The sequence below is a fragment of the Sorex araneus genome, chromosome 5 (assembly GCF_027595985.1).
Source record: "Sorex araneus isolate mSorAra2 chromosome 5, mSorAra2.pri, whole genome shotgun sequence".
Taxonomy (NCBI): domain Eukaryota; kingdom Metazoa; phylum Chordata; class Mammalia; order Eulipotyphla; family Soricidae; genus Sorex; species Sorex araneus.
Genome location: NC_073306.1, coordinates 2989093 through 3010405, shown reverse-complemented (window position 1 = coordinate 3010405; position 21313 = coordinate 2989093). Strand labels below are relative to the sequence as shown.

Genomic DNA, 21313 nt, shown 5'->3' with positions numbered 1-21313 from the left:
AGTAAGTCTCACAATGAGAGATGTTACTGGTGCCCGCTCGAACAAATCTATGAGCAATGGGATGACAGTGACAGTGATTTTTGACCCTTCTTTTTATTTGGATATTCTGCTCTTCTTCCCTTCCCTGAGTCGTCGTCATCACCATGGTGTTGCGCTCTGGTTTGTTACTCACTGGTGAGCACACACTCACAGTCGCAGCGCCAGGGACCAGGTACACAGACAGCACTGGGGGTTGCACTTCCAGCCTTGTGCCTCCAGGTCCAGTGCTCTCCCACTAGCTCTCTCAGTCCCCTTGATCTTCCACGGCATTATTTTGTCTTGCTTTGGTACCTAAAATGAACATAGGACTGAAACAGATTTTTCTGATACATTTCTGTTTGTAATTAATTGTATAATTTTGGTTCTTTAATTACTCTCCAATATGAAAGTTGGTTGGAAGCTCTCATTTTGGGGTGAACTACACTTGGCATTGAATTCTGGTTTTTCCTACTTGTTAGCCATGTGTCGGTTTCAGTTTCCTTGTTTGGACAGTATTGATGACTCCTACTTCATTCACCTGGTTGTCTTTAATATTAGATACGAAAATATGTGGAGGGGCTGGAGCAGTAGCACAGGGGGTAGGACGTTTGCCTTGCACACGGCCCACCCAGGTTTGATTCCCAGCATCCCATATAGTCCCCTGAGCACCGCCAGGAGTAATTCCTGAGTTCATGAGCCAGGAGTAAGCCCTGTGCATCACTGGGTGTGACCCAAAAAGCGAAAACGAAAAAGAAAGTATGTGGAGGCGCAGAGAAATAGTACCAAGGAGAGGGTGCTTGCCTTGGACACGGCTGACACTGGTTCAATTGCCCGTATCCTGTATGGTCCCCTGAGCCCAGAGGAGTGATCCCTGAGCCCCCAGTATGCACAAACCCCTGCCCCCTTCCCACAAAAAAAAAGAAGAAAAGAAAAGAATTATCTAGAAGAATAGAAAATAATTATCCAGAATGATAGCACAGCAGATAGGGTGCTTGCCTTGCATGTGGCTCACCCCGGTTTGATCCCCACCATCCCATATGGTCCTCCAAGCACCACCAGGAGTTATTCCTGAGCGCAGAACCAGGAGTAACAAGCGTTGCTGGGTACAGCCCCCACCCCCAAAATATGTGGAATTTGCTTAACTTGGAATATCTTAATACATCAAAAATGATAAGTGTATATTCTAGTTGCTTTATTGTTATTACAAGTGGGAGTTGTTACTATCTATAAAGTGGAAATTCTGCCTATTCAGGATTTCACGGGAATAGTGAAATAATATATATCTCCATAGAAGGCACTCATTAAGCAATAAGTAATATTTAATTTGCTTGTACTTGTCATATGCCTGTCATACAAGAAGAATCTAAAATAAAATAGTGTAGCTCCAAGCCTTAGGCAGGGACTGAGGGGTGCATTATGCTGGATTTCCTTATGTGGTTTTTTACTTCACAAATAGTATCATTGGCCTCACTGTGCTGGGACTTAAGCAGTTTGTTCTGAATTTTCCTTTCTCAAATGATGCCCTCCCAGGCTTTGCTTGGACCTATTGTGTGATGAAACAAGCATCACTGTACGTCATACAGAAATCTCTCGTATAGTTCTCTTCTTTTAGACACAGGAGAGGTGGGCCAGAGCCATAGCACAGCGGGGAGGGTGTTTGTCTTGCAAGCTGCAAACCCAAGTTCGATCCCCGGCATCCCATATGGTTTCTTGAGGATCATCAGGAATAATTCCTGAGTGCAGATTCAGGAATAAGCCCTGAACATTGCTGGGTGTGGCCCCAAACAAAAAAAAACAATAGACAGAGTGAGGTTTGAGTTTCCATGGGTATCACGAATAGTGCTTTCATTAATAGCAAAGCATTAAGTGAATTAATATGTAGAAGTGAGATAGTAATATGTAGCTTTTGTTACTCAATGATAAAACTTTAAAAGTTTAGGAGCTTTTTGCACTTTATCCTCTAGTATTTTCTGAAGTTCAGAATATGTCCTAATCAGTGCTTCTCAAAGTATGGTTTATCAACTGCACTGTTAATTTTTCCTTAATTCACTGACTTTTTTTTCTTTGGTCTGTAGAGAAGGTTAAAAGGGCAGGGGCCTACGATGTGCATGTAGAGGTCCAGCTTTCACCCTGGTACCACATGGCTTCCCAGAATGGATTACCAACAGGAAGGACGGCCTGCCCCTTTAGCCTCAAAATTCAGCTAGGTCTTTATAAGTGTGATACTCTGGGTTTGATCCTTGATGCACACATACACACATATGGCACACACTGACAACCTATGAACTGTTATGTAGACACCACTTTCTTGGGGTAGTAATTTATTTTACTGCTGGGGGAGGGAGAGAGGCGAAATATACTGTTCTTAGGGTTTATCCTAGCTCATGCTCAGGGATCACTCCTGGTGATTCTGGGGGGACCTTGTTCAATGCCCCACGGAGAATCAGGGTTGGTTTCATGCAAGGCAAAGCTCCGCACCCGCTGTTCTCTCTCTTTCTCTCTCTCTGTCTCTCTCTCCTCTCCCCCTCTCCCTCCCCCTCTCCCTCCCCCTCCCCCTCTCCCTCCCCCTCTCCCTCTCCCTCCCTCTCCCTCTCCCTCCCTCCCCCTCCCCTCCCCCTCCCTCTCCCTCCCGCCGCCCAGTGCTCAGTAACTTAGAGTGTAAAGAGATTCTCATTTCAAGAGCTTGACAATTGCTACGTTGAGTAAAAGGAAATGTGTAGTAGGTAATATGTGGTTTTTAGGAGTATTTTTCAAATTTATTTATCATCAATTACTTTTTGTCAAGTTTTACATTTTAGTAATATGGAAATATTCATGCTACCATGAATTTTTGTCTTTTGGGGGGACCAGTAACTGGGGATGCTCAGAGCTTACTCAAGGCTCTGCTCCCAGAGATTATTCTGGTGGTCCTCCGGGGGGCCAACATTATGAGAATCCAACCTGGGGAGGTTGTGCGCAAGGTGTTTGCCCTGCCCCCTGTGCTTTCTCCATCCCTAGCTCAAATAGGTCCTAACAAGTCACCCAATATTGTGCTATTTGACCACAAAAGGAGCAGCTGGGGGTACGGGCCTGGGAAGGCAGCAGGGTATATAGCACCTAAGGTTGAACCTGGTGTTGTCCGAAGAGAAGAGAGTGTGTGCTGTGGATTCCAGATAGTGGAACTGCTAGTTTTCAACAGTGCCTACTTTTTTATCATTCTTATTTGTTTCTGTTTTTGGAAACAGGGCTAACTCCTGGCACTGCGCTCAGGGATCAATCCTGACAGTGCTCTGGGACCCTACGGGATACTGAGGATTAAACCCCCATCAGTGTATAATGCAAGGCAACTATCCTACCCACTGTACTATTTTTTCATGCCCCATAAACACTGACTTTTAAATAAATTTTTCTGTTTGGGATCATACCTAGTAATGCTTAGAAAGTATTAACAGCACAGTACTCCAAAATATGGATTGAACCCAGAATTCCATATTAAACTGAACTCCAGCCCTTTTAAATATCTTTCTGTCTCTTAAATCAACTTTGTACAAGAATCTTTGCTTTATTTTGTGCCTTTTAACCTAATAACCTTACCAGTTTCTTCATTAATATAGACGTGAGAGAAGCAATTTCCAGTTTTGGCTCTTATGATACTCTAACACTAATACTAATAATGTTTAACCTCTAAATTTTTTAGAAGTAGATGGAATTTAAACAGTCTTATTCATTATGGTATTTAGGTTTTTGTTTTATTATTATCGCACCTTTTTAGTTGATCTTTGCCAAATGGCCAAGAAGCAATATTTTAGCCAACTATTAGACTTGTTAAAACATTATAAAAGACCAGAGGATAGCATCATGGCCAGTGTGCCACAAATTCAATCCCCAGTACCACAAGTGATTTCCCAGGGCACGTGGCTAGGTGTGTGTGTATCATCTCTGACAGGTGCCAGACCCCAGCGGGCTCAGAGACACGTACCACAGGCACGTGTGTATTTGACCGCTGGTCAGTGCACCAGCATCAAAAGAGGCAACTGGGTGTGAAAAATAAATAAAAATATTAAAAGAAAACCCAAATATACCTTAAAATGGAAAATAAAAGAAAAATAGCACAAAATGTATATCTTGGAATTGTCAAAAACTTAGCAGTGAAGAAGAAATATTTTCACAGCCAACCGCTTGTCCTCTTTAGTTCATATAAACCTTCTTAACAGGTTGGGAACCCTTTTCTGCCAGTGGCCAAAATATTTATAACATCACTTGTGGGCCTTAAAATACTAGGGTAGTTGATGAGATGCCTCCCTAGCTGTCCTATGCCAGGTGAGACCATGGGGTTTTGCAGCTTTACATGGCATGCAGGCGAACCGCTTTCCTGGAAAAACCTGAAGGCTGAATTGTGGGCACAGGTTACTGTGTTTGAGGTGACCTACTTTGGCTAGACCTACTTGTAGTTAGACTCGCACTTGGAGAAAATATTCAAAAAATTCAGAGAGAGAGAGAGAGAGAGAGAGAGAGAGAGAGAGAGAGAGCGCTTCTGACAAATAGTCTTTTTCTAAAAGAAAAAAATATGTTTTATTGGATCACCATGAGATACAGTTACAAACTTGCATGATTACGTTTCAGTCATACAGTGCTCAAACACCCATCCTTCCACCAGTCCACATTTTCCACCACCACAGTCCCCAGTTTGACAAGTGGTCTTGCTCAGAGCTAAGGGACAGTTTGGAAGGGAAATGGTAACAATGACAGTTTGCTTCTCTCCTGATTGAAATAGCTTCCTCCGGCCAGAGAGAGAACTCACTGAGGAAGGTGCTTGCCTTTCGCACAGCTGAACCTGGGTCTGTCCCCCCCATGCCACATGTGGTTCCCCAGCCCCACCAGGGGCAATTCCTGAGCACAGCTGAGTGTGGCCCAAACAGCAAAAGCTAAAATTAAAAATGTATAGCCGCCTTCTGGCTTACTGGTTTTCTCTTCATCCCTCCTCATTGCGATTCTATAGAATACTACACCTTCCGTCTTCCTTATTTCGATATGCTCAGCCCCTGCCAAAGAAAGGAGTATGACTTGTGCTTCCCCAACAACATAGCGCTGCCTCATCTCACTCCCTCTCCGTTCAGTCTATCCTCACAGCTTTATTCCCATTTAGGAAGTTCTCTGTTTCCCCAGTGTTTTGTATTGTTGTCCTAGGTCTCTTCTTCAGGGACTGTCTGCTCTTGGGTCTGCCTCGCTTTGGTCATTCCCCTTAGAATTGTTGTACTCATGTCCAGGTGCAGGGATAGAAACGGGGTGTGCACCGCCAGCACCTTACTGCTTGCAGCCACGGGGTGTGATCTATAAACAAACGAAAAAGAAGCAAGAGGATAGACTAAAGGACAAGCGCCTCCTCCCTCCTAGTGCGGCTGACTCATTCCTTACATCTTATTTATTTGGGGGCACAGGATGGGCCACACCCAGCAGTGCTCTGGGCTTATCCTGCCTCTGAGCTCAGGGATCCGTCTGCGGTCACCTGCTTGCAAGGCAAGCACCTTAACCCCTCTGTTATCTCTCCAGCCCATCTCTCCCTTACTTACCTCTGCCAAATTCTACCTAATCAATAAGGTCTTTTCTGACTGTCCTGTTTAGATGCAAAATATTTCATCTTATCATCTGATGTATTGTTGATAATGATGGTATTATTATTGTTTCTGAATTAAGAGTATACATTCTGAGTCAAATAGGTGACAGGGGTAAGGTGCTTTCCTTGCATGTGGCTAACCCAGATTCAGTTCCTGGAACCACAAACAGTGCCCTAAATACTGCCAGGAGTGATTCCCTGCACACAGGGCCAGGAGTAAGTCATGAGCACCAAACCAAAACAGAAGGCCGAACGTAATGCTCAGATAATTACTGACTTAACTGTTGAGTGAATGAAAGTCCCCATGTTTATGCTAGGTACCATAAGTTATCTCAATGAATATATAAATTATCTCTGTATTTGAATAGAGATCGTGATCGGGCATCTCACTAAAAATGTTTTGAAAAGAGGGATACTGAACTCTGAGAATATATGTCTTCGAGGCTCAGTCCAAGAGCTCTTGCCTTGCAGGCCCGGGGCCTTGTGTGTGATCACCCCAATATCTGCTTCCCCTGTCAGCTTTGATCCTAGTGACACAGCTAAGTCTGAGATTCTCGGTGAGCACTACTAAAGAGTGTGGGAGGACCACGGTCAAGTATGTGGCAGCCCTGGTCTTCACAGCAGTAACAGGAGACATCCATACATACAGCAATACGGGTCATGAGGAAACACACACATACAGCATATGTACGTACACACGGCAATAACGGAAGGGGACAGGAGGACACATGCATGCAACATATGTACATACAAAAGTAATGGAACAAGAGGAGGCATACATGCAATGTATGTATATCCATACAGCAGTAACAGAAGGGGGAAGGAGGAAACAAAGAATGTATGTAGTGAGACATGTCAGGATGATGGCTAAATGCTCAGGTGGCAGTAGTGGGCATTTCATTTTTATTTGATTATGACTTCGGTCATTTTGGCTGCGCCCAGTGGTGCTCAGGAGAGCAGGTGGTGCCGTGGATTGCCGGGCCGCATGCGCCATAGCTGTGTGGTTTCTCTGGGCCAGTCAGTACAAGGGACAAACTCGGGACCACTGGGTAGGTGCTGAGCATGTGCTTCTCACGGGAGCGGGGGTTCGCATGGAAATACTGAGGGGGGCAGCTGTGCAGGTGGGAGGGTGTCGACGCCTCTCTGGATAGATGGAGATAATCCTGTCCTTCAGAGTTGTGCCTTCTTTGTTTGAGGCGAGTCACGGCTTTGGGAATGTGAATGTTGATGCACATACTGCAGCATCTAACTTTGTCTGTTCTCTTACCACAGGAGGCTGAACAGTACACAGGGGGAGATTCGCGTCGGTCCTAGCCATCAGGTAAAGTCATTTTCAGTCACATCTTAGATATTTTCATTTCTTATTTTTCTGTGATCCCCTTAGCAATTTAGAATTGTTGCTACCACTAGAGGGAATTTTTTCCCTGCGATAATTAATAATCACAAGAATTCTATAAATGCAGTTTTGCCTCAGTTTTGTTGTGGTGGTAGTAAAATAGAATGTAATCTTTATCACTTATTAATATTTATCATTCTCACTCTCATTGGTTTTGGTTTGTGCTTAGAGCCTATCTGAGAGTGCTTCTGGGCCCTACATACTTTGTTTTTAACTTACTTTGTTTTCCTATTTTTCTGTTTCCTATTTTTCTGTTGTTTTTTCTACACACACACACACACACCACCCCACCCCACCCCACCCCACCCCCCGGCCTGCCCGGGCAGAGCCTGGCAAACTACCTGTGGCGTATTCAATATGCCAAAACAGTAAGTTTCACCATAGAGACATTACTGGTGCCCACTCGAGCAAATCGATGAGCAATGGGATTACAGTGATACATACACATACCACCACCACCCCCTCTACCCGCCCAGGCAGAGCCTGGCAAGCTACCCATGGTATATTCGATATGCCAAAAATAGTAACAATAGGTCTCATTCTCCTGCCCCTGAAAGAGCCTCCAATCGTTGGGAATGACAAGTAAGGAGAGGCTGCTAAAAATCTCAGGGCTGGGAGGAATAGAGATGTTACTGGTGCCCGCTCGAGTAAATACACGAACAATGGGATGACAGTGATACAGTGGTTTTTCTGTTTCGTCATTTTGGTGGTGGTGCTCGTCCTGACTTGGCACTCACAGAACCATGTGGTGCCAGGGATGGGAATTAGGCCTCCTGCATGCCGAGCCTGCCTACCGGTCCCTCTGGCCTTCCCCAGGGCCCTGTTAAAAATAAAACCCTGTCTCTTACGGGGCCTGAGAGAGAGCACAGTAGGCAGAGCATTTGCCGTGCATGTGGCCAACCCAAGTTTGATCTCCAGCACCCAATTTGGTCCCCCAAGCCCACTAGGAGTGATCCCTGAGCACAGAGCCAGGAGTAAGCCCTGAGCACTGTCAGGTGTGGCCCCAAGCCAGAAATAATAAAATAAGCACTTTCCCTATAAAGGAGGCAGGATGATTAAAACACTTGTAAGCCCTAAGCTTTGCTCTATGAGACACACACACACACACACACACACACCACACTCTCTCTCTCTCTCTCTCTCTCTCTCTCTCTCTCTCTCTCTCTCTCTCTCTCTCTCACTTTTTTTTTTCTTAAATCACTCTCTCTCTCTCTCTCTTTTTTTTTGGCTTTTTTGTATACCCAGTGATGCTCAGGGGTTACTCTTGGCTCTCCACTCAGGAATTACTCCTGGCAGTGCTCAGGAGACCATATGAGAATCTGGGGATCAGATGGAGATTCCTGTGTGCAAAGTCAGTGCCCTACCTGCTATACTGCGTCTCTAACCCCATCCAGTAAATTTCAGTGAAGGCATTCATCATTTTAAAAATCTGTCTTCCTTGGTTTAGGGCCACATCCAGTAGTTCTCAGGCCGTTGCACACTCAGGGATCACTTCTGGAGGCAGTAGGGAGGCCATCTGGGGGCCAGGCACTAAGCCTGGACTCGGACTGCTCACGGTACTGTCTCTCCAGCCCGTTTAGTACCTCTTGATTACATATTCTTCTCTCAACTGTCTCTTGACACTAAAGTTTCTTTTTTTTTTTCTTTTTGCTTTTTGGGTCACACCCGGCAATGCACAGGGGTTACTCCTGGCTCTGCACTCAGGAATTACCCCTGGCAGTGCTCAGAGGACCATATGGGATGCTGGGAATTGAACCCGGGTCGGCCGTGTGCAAGGCAAACGCCCTACCCGCTGTGCTATCGCTCCAGCCCCGACACTAAAGTTTCTTAATCAGGTTTTTCCCTTTCTGTTTTCTTTTATCTTGACAGCTTAACCACTAGAGGATTCTTTTTCTCTCACACAAAATATTTTTCTGTAACAGAAAAGGTTCTTAAGTAGAAATAATAATTCTTAGGTGCAAATTTACTTGGATTTTGTATGCTTTTATTTCAAATTTATTATATCAAATTTAAAATGCATTCTATATATTTTATTTCCTCCCCCCCACCAATTTTGTGTAGCACCAAATTTAACAGGACTCTTCAAAAAGAATTTGCCACATTTTTACCTTCTTAATATTTAATTTTATTTGAGGGGCGGAGGCAGATGCATATGGCGGTGCTCAGGACTGCTCCCCTGTCTGCTTGAGGCCTGGCGGTTCTCAGGGCTGTGCCATGCTGCTGACCAAACCCTGAGCTCCTGCTTGCAGAACAACAGCTTCTTAGCCTTCTGAACAGTTTTTCGAGGGTTTTTTTGCTTTGTTTTGTGTCACCCAGGTGATGATCAGGGGTTACTCCTGGTTCATGCACTCAGGAATTACTCCTGGCAGTGCTCAGGGGACCATATGGGATGCTGGGAATCGAACCCGGGTCAGCCGCGTACAAGGCAAATGCCCTCCCCGCTGTGCTGTCGCTCCAGGCCCCCTGAACACTTACCCCGTGTATATCATCACATGAAAAGTAGGAGAAGAACAGAATCTAACCCTCTTGTCTTATTTGTTCTCCCTCATAACAGTCTTGCCATTTTTTTTAATCATAAATACATTTTTTTAGGTATTTCAAAGAACGTTTTCAGAAGAACACAATCACAGCATATCCCATAAAAAAAATCATTTCTTAACATTCAAGTGTCCACTCAATGCAGATCTCCCTACATTTTTGTTGCCTTGTTTCTAAATTTTTTACAGTCCACGTTGCAATCTGAATACTAGCCATTCATTGTAATGATGATGTCTCAAGTCTTTTAATTTGCATACTTACTTATCTTTTTCCTTCGCTCTTTCAGTGTTTGTGTTGAAGAAATTGACTGCTGTGTTCTAACGGGTATCCCATTAGGGCCAGAGATAGTACGTTAAAATGTATTGGGGGTTGGGTTGGAACAGCAGGTAGGGCATTTGCCTTGCATGCAGCTGACCCAGGTTCGATTCCTCCATCCCGCTCAGATTTCAGATTATTCCTTTAAAATTGTTTATTAAGAGGCCAGAGTGATAGTACAGCAGGTAGGGTGTTTGCCTTGCACTCGACCAGGGTTCAATCCCCGGCATCCCATATGGCCGCCCCAGCACCACTAGGAGCAATTCCTGAGTGCAGATTCAGGAGTAACCCCTGTGCATTGCTGGGTGTGACCCAAAAAGGAAAGAAAGTGTTTATTAAGTTTTGGCTATGTATTAACTCTAACAAATAGAGTTAGAGTTATAATCTAACTTTGCCTTGGACACGGCTGACCCGGGTTCAATTCCCAAAATCCCATGTGGTCCCCCAAAGACCTCCAAGAGTAATCCGTGCATCACCGGATGTGAACCCAAAAGCAAAAAAAAAAAAAATTGTTTATAAAGTTTTTAAATAGTCAAGCAGTTTTTCCCTTATTCAGTTTATGTGTTTTAACATCTTACTAGATATCTTTATGTACAATAGAATTTTGGAAATAACTACTTGTTCTAGGTATTAGGTAACATAAAAATCTCACTTTATTGTAATCTTATATTTTTGGGGGCGGGGTTGTTTTGGGAGCACCCGGCTGTGCTCCGGGCTTACTCCTGGCTTTGTGCTTCAGAGACCATCTGGGGTGCTGGGGGTCAAACCCTACCCACTGTACTGTCTGTCTAGCCCCCTATAGTCTTATGCTTCTGAAAGCAGGCTGGATTGAATAGTTTTGAACCTTCCCAAATGATTATTAGTTGAATGATGAAAAGCATAGACTAAATTAGTTAATATTTAGCATTCACATTCGTTGCACACCCTTTCCCCCACACCCTTACAATACTGTTTTACGGCCAAAGTGGAATCTAGCATTTATTTTATTTTTTTTCTTTTTGGGTCACACCCGGTGATGCACAGGGGTTACTCCTGGCTCTGCACTCAGGAATCAACCCTCTCGGTGCTCAGGGTACCATATGAGATGCTGGGAATTGAACCTGGGTCGGCCATGTGCAAGGCAAACGCCCTACCCGCTGTGCTATTGCTCGAGCCCCGCATTTGCATTATTATTAAAATGTTTTCTTCAGTTTAAGGTAGTTGACTTTTTGTTAGAGTTAATACATAGCCTGAACTAACTTGGACAGTTTGGATTTAAAAATAATTTGGGGGGCTGGAGAGATAGCACAGCGGGTAGGGCGTTTGCCTTGACGCGGCCGACCCGGGTTCGATTCCCAGCATCCCATATGGTCCTCTGAGCACCGCCAGGAGTGATTCCTGAGTGCAAAGCCAGGAGTAGCCCCTGAGCATCGCCCCGTGTGACCCAAAAAGCAAAAAAAAGTAAATAATTTGGGAGCTGGAGAGATAGTGTAGTGGGTAAGGCACTTGCCGTGTATGCCACCGACCCCAGTTCTATCGTTGGCACCACGTGTGATTCCCTGAGTCACCACCAGGAGTAATCCCTGAGCACAGAGCCAGGAGTGATCCCAGAGCACCACCAGGTTTGGCCCCGAAGCATGCATCCATATAGTCAACAGTCTCCCACAGTCTGGATATTGATGATTGTATCTTTGAATCTTTGAGTTTATTCTCTTGTCCTTGGCATATCTTGAAAATTTGAGGTTTAATCTAGAGGTTTTAATATGTTCCAATTTGACCCTCTTTGCTGGCTTCATTCTTCCCGTGTGTGTGTGTGTGTGTGTGTGTGTGTGTGTGTGTGTGTACTTCTGCCAGGAGTCAGGCATGTGGCTCTTTTAAGAGGAGAGACAGCCGTTGGTTGTTACTTAGAGTTTTTAGGGAGTTCCAAATGGTGGTATTCTATTCCTGTCATTTTCTTTTTCATTAGCAGGATATATGAAACTTCCCTCTTACTTGGTTTCTTAACTTAAGAAAACAAAATAAATCCTGCTTCTGCTCTGTTACCTAGTTTTCAAAATATTGAATTGCTTCCTAGTAGCTTCTAGTGGATACCAGTGGGTATAAAGTTAATTACAGGCAGGAAGAGTACAGTGGGTAGGGTGCCGTGTATACAGCTGACCTAGGTTCTATCTCTGGGACCCCATATGGTCCCCTGAGCCCACTAGGGGGGGACCCCTGAATGCAGAGTCAGGAGTAAGTTCTAAGAACCACCCAGGGTGACCAAGAAACCAAAAAATAAAGAGTTGTTAATTGAAAGTCCACTGGTGATTAGCTATAAATTCAGGGTCCACTTAGGAATATCTTCGTGTTGTCTTGTTTTGTTTTGTTTTTTTCCCTAGTTTCCACAGCCTTGGATATTGTCATAATTTGGAGTAATGCGTTTCAGTCTCATAGCATTAATCCGTGTTTCTCTTGTCAGCAGAATTGATAATCTTATGATTAAGAACTTTTTTCATTTCCTTTTCTCCATAAACTGTAATTATGTTCCTAGTCCATTTTTCCCTAGGGGTTTGAGCTGGTTTTCCCTCACAAAGATACTTTGTTTTAAAGTCATTAACATTTGTAGGCATTGGGGGCACTGGAGAGAGAGTACAGTGGGGAGGGCACTTGTCTTAAACGTGGCCAGTCTGGGTTCAGTTCCTGGCATCCCATAGGATCCTCTCAGCCCAGCCAGGAGTGACCCTTGAGCACAGAGAAGCCCTGTAGCCCCCAAAAGCAAAAAAAAAAAAAAAAAAGAAGAAGAAGAAGAACAAACAGCCATTGGATAGCTGCACCAGTTCTTAGGAGGGTGACATTTCTGCCATCTCAGAAAGTCACCTTCACAAGCAGCCCCTGTCCCAGAAACTGCTCGACTAATTCTGCCTCCATCCTCATGGCCAACCTGCTTTTCAGTGTTAATTCAAACACGCCCTCACTCTTACCCCCTCCACCTCCCCTCCACCCCGTGTTGGCCATGACTTTTATTGCTATGACGTATCTTAACTTAGTATGATAGTTTAATTTTCCCCCTATTTTGCCATACCCAGCAGTGCTTGGGAGCTACTCCTGCCACAGTGCTTGTTGGGAAGGCCATGTAGTGCCGTAGATAGAATCTGGGGTTCCCATATGTTAGGCACGTGCTCCAGCTCTTTGAAACATTTCCCCAGCTTCTAAATAGAATCTTATTTTGGCCACATCCAGTGGTGCTCAGAGGACCACAAGGTGCTGGTGACTGACTCCTCAGCTTCCACATGCAGATCACGCGCTCCCACCTTTCGAGTTGTCTCCCAGGTCCAAATCATAAATCTATTTACATTTTAAGCAAATATCTCTGGTGGTTTTTCTGATTTATATTTCTTATGGCTGGTGGTGATAGTGATGGCAAGTTTGTTTTGTTTTCGTTAACTTCTTGTTTTGAAAAAAAATTTTGTGGGTTTTTTTTTTTCTTTAACAGAGACCTTTTATTTCTGAGACTTTTTCCCCGTATACCTGCATCCCCATTTCCAATTCCATCTTTGGGTCATGCTGGTCCTCAGACAGAGATTAAGCAGTCCCTTGCCATATCTTGTACGCTGAACTGATCGATCCTGTGCTCCAGACCCGTTTCAGTGACTCAGTTAGTTTGGTACTGCCTAAGGGAAGCCCAGTAAGCCACTGTGCCTAGGTCTGCCTGCCAGCATTCCTTGTTGAATGTGCCTTGATTTTGGTTTCTTCTCTGTTTTACAGGCCAAACTTCCGGACTTGCAGCCATTTCCTTCTCCAGATGGTGATACTGTGACCCAGCATGAGGAACTGGTTTGGATGCCTGGAGTCAATGACTGTGACCTGCTTATGTACTTGAGGGCAGCAAGGTACTAGGCTTCTGACCTGTTTTCCTGAGCTTTGCTTATATATTGAGCATTCTGGGACTTTTTTTTTGTTATATATACTCTTACGAGTACTTTCTCTCCAAGTAATTACAGTCCTGATCCTTCATACAGAGAAAAGTTTACCAGGGTAAAGTCAAGTTTCCCTTCTTGACAGTTGCCCTAGATCAAAGTTTAGAGCTTGGGAAAGACAGCTTCTAAAGCCATGTGTGCAGTTACAACATGTATCAATCCAGACAAGTAAGTGGATCATTTAGGATGTCATTAAAAGTGTCGTTACTTGATAGCTGGTCACTGTTTTTGCTTGTTTGGTTGATGTGTGGCCACCCCCAGTGGTACTCAGCGCTTACTCCTGGCTCTCTGCTTAGGAATCACTTTTGCTAGGGCTTAGGGGCCCCTAGGGGGGTACTGAGCTTTAAAACCAGCTCTGGCGTATACAGGGGGCAAGCTGTACCACGAAACTCTCTCTCTGGCCCATGCTCATTGAGTTTGCTAAGCTACAAGAAGCCTCAGTGGTGGGCTGAGAGATGGTACAATAGCTAGGGCCTTGCGTGCATCTGGCCTGTGCCTGACCGCTACATGCGCCTCCATCCCCTCCTGGAGCATCAAGCTTGGCTTCAGTCCTCAGCACTGCTGGGCGTGGCCCAAAAATAAACAAATAAAAAAGAGAATTTCATATCTGTTCCTGACACCGTATGCAGAGAGACTTGCTTTGTCTGCACTGATTCTGGAAACTCACTGCATCGTCATCAGTCCAAGGGGCCCGGGAGAGTCGGGCAGGAAGGAGTTTCCCTTGCAAGCAGCCAGCCTGGCTTCGATCCCTTGCTCTGCCTGAAGTGACCACAGGCCCGGAAGTAAGCCCTGAGACCACCAGGTTCAGCTTCCAAACAAAGAGTTGAGTTTCGTGGGCACAGTGTTGTGTGGTCATGTGTGGTCAGAGGGGGCTTCAGAGAGGCGAGCATCTCCTGGGTGCTCTCTGCAGCCTGCTTAATGGCAGTTAGTGTGGAGAGCACAAAAGCTTTCAGAGGACTTCATTTCACTTGTTTTTGGAGATTTCTTTCAAAATATTGTAACCCAGTTGACTGCTGCTACATGTTTAGATTGTCCAGCCCTCATACTAAGCTGATAAAGCTTGGGAAGAAGTGAGAGAGTTGGCTGGAGCAGTGGCACAGCGGGCCGGGGAGGGCATTTGCCTCGCACATGGCTGACCCCGGATTCTATCCCCGCTCTCCGTGTGGTACCCCAAGCCTGCCAGGAGTAATTTCTGAGTGCACAGCCAGGAATAATTGCTGAGTACTACCAGGTGCTGTCCAAAAACAAACAAAAAAAAAAGAAAGAAAAAGATGAACAAGAGAAGAGAAGCAAGACGGATCTAAATGAAAGAAACATTTTTTTTTTCTGAGTAAATAGCCATAGAGGAACTTAATAAAATTTTTTGTTTGTTTGGTTTTGTTTTTTAAGTTTTTTTCCATTTGGAAGCCACACTGGGTGGTGCTCAGGCCTTACTCCTGGCTGCATGCTCAGGGGTCACTTCTGGTGGGGTTTGGGAGACCATATCAAGTGCCAGGGATCAAACCAGGCTCAGCTGCATGCAAGACGAAAGTTATTCTATTGCTCTGGCCCCTAAAAATTATCTTAATAAGCTGAAACATGACGGAAAACTCTGGCTTTTTAATGCGTGTAATAGAATATGGCCCGGGCTGGAAATGTTCTCTGCATCCTTAGGGTTCAGTCCCCTGTGCTGATGGTTTCCCTTCCTTTCTCGCCAGGAGTATGGCGGCATTTGCGGGAATGTGTGACGGCGGCTCCACGGAGGATGGCTGTGTCGCAGCGTCACGGGATGACACCACACTCAATGCTTTGAACACTGTGAGTCTCTCAGAGTCAATCTGCGGGGGGAGAGCCCTTGTCCTGTGTTTCTGTCTTGAGTTGATGGTCACGGGAGGAGAAGGAGCCTGCAGCAGCTGGCGCACACCCTGTGACTTTCAAGAGACGAGTCCACTTGGGCCTGGCCCATAGGGTCTACCGTCTACTCCGGGGCGGGGGGTTCCCCGAGTCTGACTCTGTAGCTGAAGGCTGTGCACGGTGATCTTGTTTAGTCCTCACAGCATGTGAGGATGATGGAGTTTAATCCTCGGAGGAGGGGTCGGTATAAGGAAATGAATCTAAGTCCCCTAAGGACGCAGACTGAGCTGGGGATCCAGGGCCTGTGACTTTCTTTCTTCCTTTGCTTTTGGGCCATACCAGTGGTACTCAGGGCTCCCTCCTGGCAGCGCTCAGGGGACCATATGGGGAGATGGAATCAGTGTGGCCGTGTGTAGGGTGAATGCCTGCCTGTTGCACTCGCCCTCTGGCCCCAGAGCCTCATGATTTTCATTGTCTCTTTGTCTGACTTTGGGTTTAAAAGTACATGGAGGGAATAGGGAAGAAGCTAGACTTTACCCAAAGAAATGATATTTTATTAATTTGACTTTAAAACCATATAGATGTTTCAGTTAGAAAAGAAAGTGACCCTAGCAGGCCTGTATCGATGGGTTGGCTGTCTGACATTCCACCACGACTGCTTGGCTACCTTAACACCACTAAGACAGAACTCGCTCTGCTACAGAGTGATTGCAGAGACCAGTTAATACTCTTTGACACTGTCTGGCCAGCAGCTATATTCTGTAAGGGCTATAAAAGTGAATTATTGCCTGTTTTGATTTGGGGGCCACACCTGGCAGTGCTCAATTGTTACTCCTGGCTCTGTACTCAGGGATCACTCCCGGTGGGCTCAGGGCACCATATGGGGTGCCGGGGATTGAATCCTGGTCAGCTGCATGCAGGCCAAACGCCCTGCCCTCTGTGCTATTACTCCAGCCCTCAAACATTTGTATTCTCTTTAATGCCCTCTGTGCTATTACTCCAGCCCTCAAACATTTGTATTCTGTTTAGCTTTATTTTAATTTCTGTTTTCCGCCCTACCCCTCTCTGGGACTATAGTTCAATCCTAAACCAAAATCAATCATCTTTCCCCTTCTCTCCGTCCCATCTTTAAAAGTGTGTCTTGGGAACTTTGGTACATCTATACAATAGAATGCTATGCAGCTGTTAGAAAGGATGATGTTACAAAATTTGCATATAAGTGGACCAACACGAAATGAAATGACAACATGAAATGAGTCAGAATGAAAATGAAATGACAACATGAAATGAGTCAGAAAGAGAGGGACAAACAAAAGGAAATGCAGGGTGGGGTGGTGAGAGGGATACTGGGATCATTGGTGGACGTGAATGGGCACTGGTGGAGGGATGGGTAAACGATCACTGTATGAGTGAAATGCAAACACAAAAGTTCATAAGTTTGTAACTGTACATCACAGTGATCCTCTAATAAAACAAACAAAAAAAAGCCAGCCCAAGAGCCCTTGGAGAAGCCCGCATTCTACCTTGAGCGCATTACTCTGTCTCTCCCTTGCCACTCTCTCCCATTTTCTCTTCCTCCTTCCCTTCAGAGATCCTCCAAATAAAATGTTTTACTTCAAAAAAAAAGAGAGAGAGAGAAAGAGAAAGAAGGACAGACACAAAAGGATTATACTCATTTGTGGAATATAAAGTAACAGAATGCGAGACTTACACCAAAGAATAGCAGAGATGTGTACCAGGAGGGTTGCTCCACGGCTTGGAAGCCAGCCTCATATGCTGGGGAAAAGGCACCTCAGATAGAGAAGGGACCACCAAGTAAAGGGTGCTTGGAGGGCCCGCTCGGGATGGGAGATGCGACTGAAAGTAGACTATAGGCCAAACATGATGGCCACTCAGTACCTCTATTGCAGATCACAATACCCAAGAGGAGAGAGAGAGAGCAAAAGGGAATGCCCTGCCACAGAAGTGGGATGGGTGGGAGGAGGGGTGGGAGTGGTGGGAGGGATGCTGGAATCATTGGTGGTGGAGAATGGGCACTGGTGGAGGGATGGGTACTCGGTCAGTATATGACTGAAACGTAAGCACAAAAGTTTTTAAGTCTGTGGGGCTGGAGCGATAGCACAGCGGGTAGGGCGTTTGCCTTGCATGCGGCCGACCCGGGTTCTAATCCCAGCATCCCATATGATCCCCTGAGCATCGCCAGGGGTAATTCCTGAGTGAAGAGCCAGGAGTAACCCCTGTGCATCGCCGGGTGTGACCCAAAAACCAAAACCAAAAAACAAAAACAAAAAAAAAAAGTTTTTAAATCTGTAACTATCTCACAGTGATTTATGTAAAAAAAATTTTTTTTTTTAATTTTTAATAAAATAGTGTGTCTTGGGTTTGGTCCACATCAGCAGTACTCAGGGAGTACTGGACCTGCACTCAGGGATCATTCTGGTGGGCCTGGAAGGACTACATGGGGGTGCCCGAGAATGAATCTGGGTCAGTCTCGTGCTAGGCAACCACCCTACCTGCTAGGCACTGGGCTATGGCTCCAGCCCCATTAACTTCTTCTTTTTTTTTTTTTTTTTTTTTTTTTTGGTGAAATAAAGTAGTTTTTATTGAACGAAATTTGCTTGGAAAGAGGGGAAGTATGGGGAAATGTGAGAACAGCAGCGTCTCCAGAAAGGACATCAGCAAGGAAAGAAACAGAGAAGCGGGGACAGCACAGCTGAGGAGCGAGTGTCCTTTCACTTTGTTTCCTCCTGTTGTCTTGGTGCGCTGAGTGGTTGCCAGGGCTACTGTGCCGGGGCTGACCCTGTCCCCATCCACTGGGTTGGCTCTCCAGCCCTAGCCAAACATTTGGGGAACCTGGTTTTGTTTTCACTTTCGGTTGTTTTGGTTTTTGTGGGTTTGATTTTTGTTCGTTTTTAGGCTACACCAGGCAGTGCCCAGGGCTTACTCCTGGCCCTGCGTTTAGGAATCATTACTGGTGGGGCTCAGGGCACTGTATGGGGCGCCAGAGATGAACCAGATCAACCATGTAAAAGGGACGCCTGCCCTGTTGGACTGTCTCGGGCCCCAGGATCAGCTGTGCCTTAGGATATTGTGTTGTCATTACTGGGAACTGTTAGCAAAGATCACATCTGACTTAAGAGTTTTGATACCTTTGGTTTCGAGTAATAGGGTTTTTTTTGTTTATTTTATTTTATTTTTTTTTCTTTTTGGGTCACACCCAGCAATGCACAGGGGTTACTCCTGGCTCTGCACTCAGGAATTACTCCTGGCGGTGCTCAGGGGACCATATGGGATGCTGGGATTTGAACCCGGGTCGGCCGAATGCAAGGCAAATGCCCTACCCGCTGTGCTATCACTCCAGCCCCCTGTTTGTTTGTTTTAATTTTTTTGCTTTTTGCTTTTTGGGTCACGCCCAGTGATACTCAGGGGTTACTCCTGGCTCTGCACTCAGGTTACTCCTGGTGGTGCTCGGGGGACCATATGGAATGCTGGGAATCGAACCCAGGAGGGCCGCGTGCAAGGCAAACGCCCTCCCTGCTGTGCTGTCGATCCAGCTCCTGGTTTCAAGTCATAGTTTGCCAGATTCTCATGTCTTACATGGCTAGGTTGTCTTTTCCTTGCTCTATTTTTTGGTTTTGGCTTTTTTGGATTTTGTTGGGGACCACATCCAGCAGTGCTCAGAACTTTCTTCTAATTCTGGCTCAAGGATCACTCCTGGCGGTGTCAGGGGACCATATGGATGCAGGGACGGAGCCCGGGTCAGCGCCTTACCTGCTGCACCCATGCCCTCGACATGGAGAGCACTCGCTAGGCTTTGGGCGCGCTCGCACTGGCTTTCCACGACAGCCCAGAGGCGGTGATACTCAGAGTTTCATCACCCTCCCTCCCTCCTCCTGCTTGTTAGGCAAGGACAGCGTGCTTGCAGTGTCAGGGGGGCTGCAGGGCCCTGAGCCCACCGGCCCCAGCTTATCGTCTGACCCTGTTGCTGTAATAAGGACATTGGAGGCGGGCACTGTTTCAGCCCACTTCCTTGCACCCGGGTTTCGATTGGAATTAGCCCTAGAGAATAGGCCCTAAACGAGATCCTGCACCTCTCATTGTAGTATTCTTGCCCGCAGAATTGTGTGAGGGATGAAGTCATGAAAACCTAAAAACCTAACTCATTCCTGCCACAAGAGATGTTTCCCAAACACTGGATCCTCATCCAGTGACATGGGGGTTCCTCGTGGGATGGGGAGGGTTGGCGTGCAACTCTCTTTCCTTACGAAAATTAACTGACTCATTTCCTCAAGCCTTACTCAGCAATTAAATCCGGGTCTATGTGGTTATTTCTAAACTAGGTTCCATAAGAAAATGTAGACAAATTTAGTACGTCAGGTGCTTGAATAGCAATGTTTGGAATAACAGTGATTTTGCTTTTTTAGTCTTTAGTTCCCATTCTAGCTTAGTAAGGTCTACATGCTGTGTATTTTGAGTGTGATACCAGGTTGTTTGTGAAGAAGGTGTGAATGAAAATGTACTGACATCTGCAAGTTACAGGTTAAACTTGTCATATATTTCAGTAAGTTCTTTCTCATTTCTGTTACTGGTTGGAATAATTAGAACTGAGCTGGAGCAATAGTATAATGCGCAGGTTCAACCTGGGTTTCGGGCCCCAGCACCCCATGTGGTCTCTTGAGCTCTGCCAGGAATAAGCTTATTCAGTGAGCACTGCTGGGTGTGGTTCAGAAAGGGGAGGGAGCAAGAGAACCACCTGGGGGATGGTAGAACAGTGCCCAAGTCCGTGCCCGAGTCCATGCCCCGAGTATGGGCTCCCTGTTGCCACCCCACCCCCGCGCTGCCTGGGTTGCCCCACCAGCCACTACCAGATTTGGTGGCTGCTACAATTAAAAAAAGAAATCAGGTCTGGAGCAATAATAGAGCATATAGGGCATTTGCCTGTGTATGTGGCTGACCCGATTTCAATCCCTGGCACCCCAGATGGCTCCCCAAGCCTGCCAGTGGTGATCCTTAAGTGCAGAAATAGGAGTAAGCCCTGAGTACCACGGGTCTGTCCCCCCACCAAAAAAAAAAAGAGAGAGAGAAATTAAAATTTTAAATACTACATGAAGAATTTTAAGACCTATTCCACATCCCATATTTTTTTCCCTCTCATTTTGGCAATTTCTTGCCAAGAAACAGCATATTTTATGTAGCAAAAGACTTAGAGTTTTGATATTGTTCTCAGCGGACTACAAATATTTAATATTTAGCACAAATAACAATCTGGTTTAGATACGCTTTTTCTGCAGTTATAAATGGTTATAATTGTCAAAGGATATTTTGGTGTCATAGAAACTGCCAGATGCATTGCCATTTGATCCACAAAGGTCACAGTCAGAGGGACATTTAAATTAAGTTATAAATTACAATTGAAGAACAATATTTTGATGTGTGAGACCAGAGATGTCAGAGTAGGGAGATGTAATTCATGGGTTCATTATAGAACAGAGGGCCCTGACAGCTGAGCCATGCCAAAAGGAAAATTTATTTGCAATATCACGCAGACAGAAAATGGCAGCTCAGATGAGAAGCCAGGGTGGAAACTTGAAACCTTGTGGTAAGACGCAGAGCTTATGCTAATCAGATTGCCTGAGATCGAGAGATGGTTAATGATTGCTGCAGTATAAATGAGCTGTTGGGATC

At 45.5% G+C, this 21313-nt stretch overlaps 1 protein-coding gene across 2 annotated transcripts in view; it reads left to right on the top strand.

The window, feature by feature from the left end:
- The window catches only part of RERE (arginine-glutamic acid dipeptide repeats), a 399605-nt gene that overhangs the window by 280765 nt on the left and 97527 nt on the right, over positions 1 to 21313 (top strand). For both annotated transcript variants that reach the window (XM_055137557.1, XM_055137558.1), the window contains 3 exons: positions 6884 to 6932; positions 13584 to 13708; positions 15493 to 15592. In XM_055137557.1, the coding sequence (XP_054993532.1) occupies positions 6884 to 6932; positions 13584 to 13708; positions 15493 to 15592 (274 nt within the window). The remainder of the gene's footprint in view (positions 1 to 6883; positions 6933 to 13583; positions 13709 to 15492; positions 15593 to 21313) is intronic.